The sequence below is a fragment of the Dendroctonus ponderosae genome, unplaced genomic scaffold (genome assembly GCF_020466585.1).
Source record: "Dendroctonus ponderosae isolate FM_Combo_2020 unplaced genomic scaffold, Dpon_F_20191213v2 Dpon_F_20191213_10, whole genome shotgun sequence".
NCBI classification, from domain to species: domain Eukaryota; kingdom Metazoa; phylum Arthropoda; class Insecta; order Coleoptera; family Curculionidae; genus Dendroctonus; species Dendroctonus ponderosae.
The window spans coordinates 3,502,384-3,505,998 of record NW_026017111.1 but is presented as its reverse complement, the minus strand read 5'-3'; the positions used below and the strand labels follow the sequence as shown (position 1 = coordinate 3,505,998).

The following is a 3,615-nucleotide window of genomic DNA, read 5'->3' as shown; positions in this document are numbered from 1 at the left end:
AAACATGAAATTTGGAACAATCTTGTGCCACCCTTGCACAAAACGACGATCATTTTTCTAATTTCATAGATAACAGAAGACCCCGCCTGTAGCCATATAACGAGAAACAGTAGTTACCTTCTGGGTGGCTCGTCATTGAACATCTCCTTGATGTGGTCCTTAAATCGCACCTCGGGCAGGCGAGTGTTCTTCGTCTTGTTCACTATAATGCACTTGCCCAGCTGGTCAATGTTGTGGTCCATTCCAAAGTAGGCTGCACACCGATGCACGAGCATGCGATGATAGCTCGACATGGGCGGAAACTTGTAATGGCTCTGACTGAAAAAAACACGCCCAAATCAACCCACTGACTCTGATCACCGATGAAAGACTTTTACAATTGATCGTGAATGAGACTGAGCAGCTCCTCTTCAATGCGCAACATCAGCGCCCGATCCTTAGCACACCTGTTGATGGTGGCTGGAATGAACCGCTCCAAATCAGCCCCAGTTGTGTCCGTGTAATGGTCTGCACTACTATCTGGAATTTGAACAGTTGCCTCAAATCCCATGTTAAAACAGCGCTGGCTGCTCACCTCTGGAAAGACAGGGACTGTTTCCAGATGAACTTTCAAAGCTCAGGCTCGTTTGCGAGGAGGACTGTTGCCGCAGCTTGCCCCTGTTCCTGCCCACGTGCAACACGTTGTGGTTCATGTTGCTGTGATTGTTGTTGTTCCCGCCTCGGTCTTTCAAGCACTTGATGCATGTTTGGTGCTGACAATCGCAGAAGTTTCTACTACAAGAAAAACTCTTCTTGCTGGCAATTCTTGACAAAACACTCGTCTTACTTTTGGAAACTAACGGCTGCGGAACACTTCTCCGATTCAGTGGCGGTGCGTTTGGGACTGGAGTCAATTTCAAGGGGGTGCAGCCGTTCGTAGCCATCATTGCCCTCGCAGTGTGAAGTCCTGAAATGGCGAAACGTTCAAACGACCGCCAGCCCTCAAAACCGGGGAGTTTCACCTACCGTGCGCTTGAACTTCTAGAGGGCGACTCATGAGTACTCACTTCCTCATCAACGGGCGACGGACTGAGAATCACTGTGGGAGGCGAGTGGAGTTGGGCAGCGTTTTCCTCAGCTGCGGGCTCCCTTGGAGGCGACTGCTCCTCGCGCATTGCATGGCTTCTGCCTAGAACCTTCAGCTTGGAGGTGGGCTGCAATCAAAAACACAGTTTCCATGTGCTCAAGAAACCCTCCCGACACTCACCCGTCCTCTGCAAGGCGTAATTGATTGATCTTCATCTGCGGCCTTCATTTCCGAGCTCCGTGGTCTCATTCTGTTAACTGAAGTTGCGGTCGATCAAAGAGCTGAAACCCCAAATGCAGCGCTAATTAATTTACAGTTGCATCCAAGCATTGCAAGCCTACCGGTCCATGCGTCAATACGTGGCTTTAGAACTCCAGCTTGTGTAAACTGTAATAAAAAACTTTTTAGAAACCTCATAAACCGATAAATATGTGCGCGATCTGATTCAAACTCGTTTATGTGCCTCCAATTTCCTCAACATACGAACACGTGAGCGAATGGCATGAAAAATCAGGAAACCCTGGCCGGGTTGTTGCTACCGATTCCATTCAAAATTCGCAAGTGCCTCGCTTGACTTTACACGTTGTTGCAATGTTTCTAAAACTTCTCAGAAACCTCAGTTCAGGCACCCCCCAGTGGATTTAACATTTGTAACTTGCGCTTGACTTGAGAGCGTTTTCTTCCGGCTCTGGCCGGCTAATTGGCGATTCCAGTCAAATGTTGGCAACAGTGATAAATACCTGGCTGGAAGCCAATGGTCGAGCCGGTGACGTAACGGCGTCGAGCTTTGGGAATATTCATCGGACGTCGAAAGCGTCGATGCGAATTTTGGCAAGGGAGCTGCTAATCAGCCAACTAATTTACACGGGCTAAACCGAGCCGATTTAATCTCGTCTGGCAACTGTTTCAGTTCCTTGTCGTAGTCGGTAAAAACATCGCTGCGATCAAACTAGGACAAAGACCCACTGGAAATCCTGCTCGAGTGTACAAGAGTGTATCTTGAAGCCCCGAGAGTTTTCCTTCAATTGGACTGTGCTTTCACGCAATTGTTCCCAGTTCAAAATCGTTCAATTAGAAAACACATCCTAGCAGAATGTGCTGACAGGAATTTCAAAAAACATCCACTAATTTCGCCTGTACAGGCTCAATGTAATTTATGCCTGCCCCTCGTATCTAACATGCGTGCGACAAAGACAGCCAAGAGTTCATTGCAACTGCTGTATGTTGCGCTCGCTCTTGACTACGGCGTCGCTTCGTCTTTAACCCGCGCTTGTGTTACCGGGGGCCATCCATAACGACCGCCACATTTCGATTAACCCAATCAAAATAAAAATGTTTATGGTCTATTTTCCCACATACAACTAGATTTTTGATTGTTGGCGCTTGAAAAACCGGGTCTGGTCCCGACAAAGCAACAACATTTAATCAACTTGCCCGTTAAAATACCCCAAAGCACATCTATGGCATTTCATTACAGATGAGAAACCCTTCTATAAAAGGGGCAAATTGAATCTGAAATGGATTTTTCGCACTAAACGACCAAGCAGCGGTAATTAATTGCCCGCAAAAGACTTTAATCCAAACAATGAGGAAAACGCGGCATTTTGGAGGCTACTACTGACTGAAAAGTATGAAAGAACTTGATGTTTCCACAACCACCAACAACGAGAAATCGGGGGTAAGTTTGCTGACTGCTTGCAGGTAAGATAAACAGTTTCACTTACCAACTAGCACTTGGCGGAAAACAACAACAACAAACCGTCGGACCATCCAGAAGTTCCAAAGGCAGCTAGAACATGTCGAATCCAGCCGAGCAGACCCACTGAACCAGATTTTCCCCCCAAGTCGAACTTGACGTCGCGACGCTCGGCATCCGAATCGATCATCGCACGGCGCGTGTAAGTCGTCGTTCGGCGCATCGATTAGAAATTACCGCGAAATTTCGGCTCGATTTCTCGGAACGTGATCGCCTTTCGAAAAACGGGGGTTGTTTACGTAATCTGGACAGGTTTCTAAACCACCCTGCTTGGGGAGGAAGTTGAACTTGTTAATCGCTCCAGTTCCGGCAAATTCTCCACAAGTACGGTTGCTGACGACACAGGCATGATTGCATCAATAATTGTATATACTTTCCTGACTGTGTTTCAATTCCAAATCAAAATTAATTCCTGGGTTTCAGCCATTTATTGTCGCTATTTATCAATTAAAATACGTTTCGGTGTATTTTTCCACAATCATCAGTTTTTCTAAAATAACATTTTAGAACCTTAAATTAATTTAAAAAACAATCACAGTTCGTCAACAGCCTCATCATATCCCACATTAAAATACATCACAATTGCAATACTTTAAAACATTCTAAAATGAATTAGGCCTAACAGGTGATTAGTTAGGACAATCAAATTCAAAGCAGCAACTGGCATAAAAAGAAATTCATAACAGATAATTTGAAAGGAACACTATCTTGCAACAATGGCCGAGCACCATTTATATATGGCCTACCAAAGCTTCATAAGGAAAACATTCCATTACGACCGATAGTTAGTAAC

General features: G+C 45.6%; 1 protein-coding gene across 1 annotated transcript; it reads right to left on the bottom strand.

The window, feature by feature from the left end:
• Window positions 1–117: 117 nt before the first annotated feature.
• Window positions 118–1,421, bottom strand: LOC125502731 (R3H domain-containing protein 2; the record flags this gene model as incomplete). The annotated part of the gene is given in 7 exon segments (XM_048661878.1): window positions 118–318; window positions 378–519; window positions 575–774; window positions 827–946; window positions 1,006–1,193; window positions 1,247–1,347; window positions 1,408–1,421. Coding segments are annotated over 6 exon segments (920 nt in total), but the record flags the coding sequence as incomplete, so codon positions are not given.
• Window positions 1,422–3,615: the final 2,194 nt, after the last annotated feature.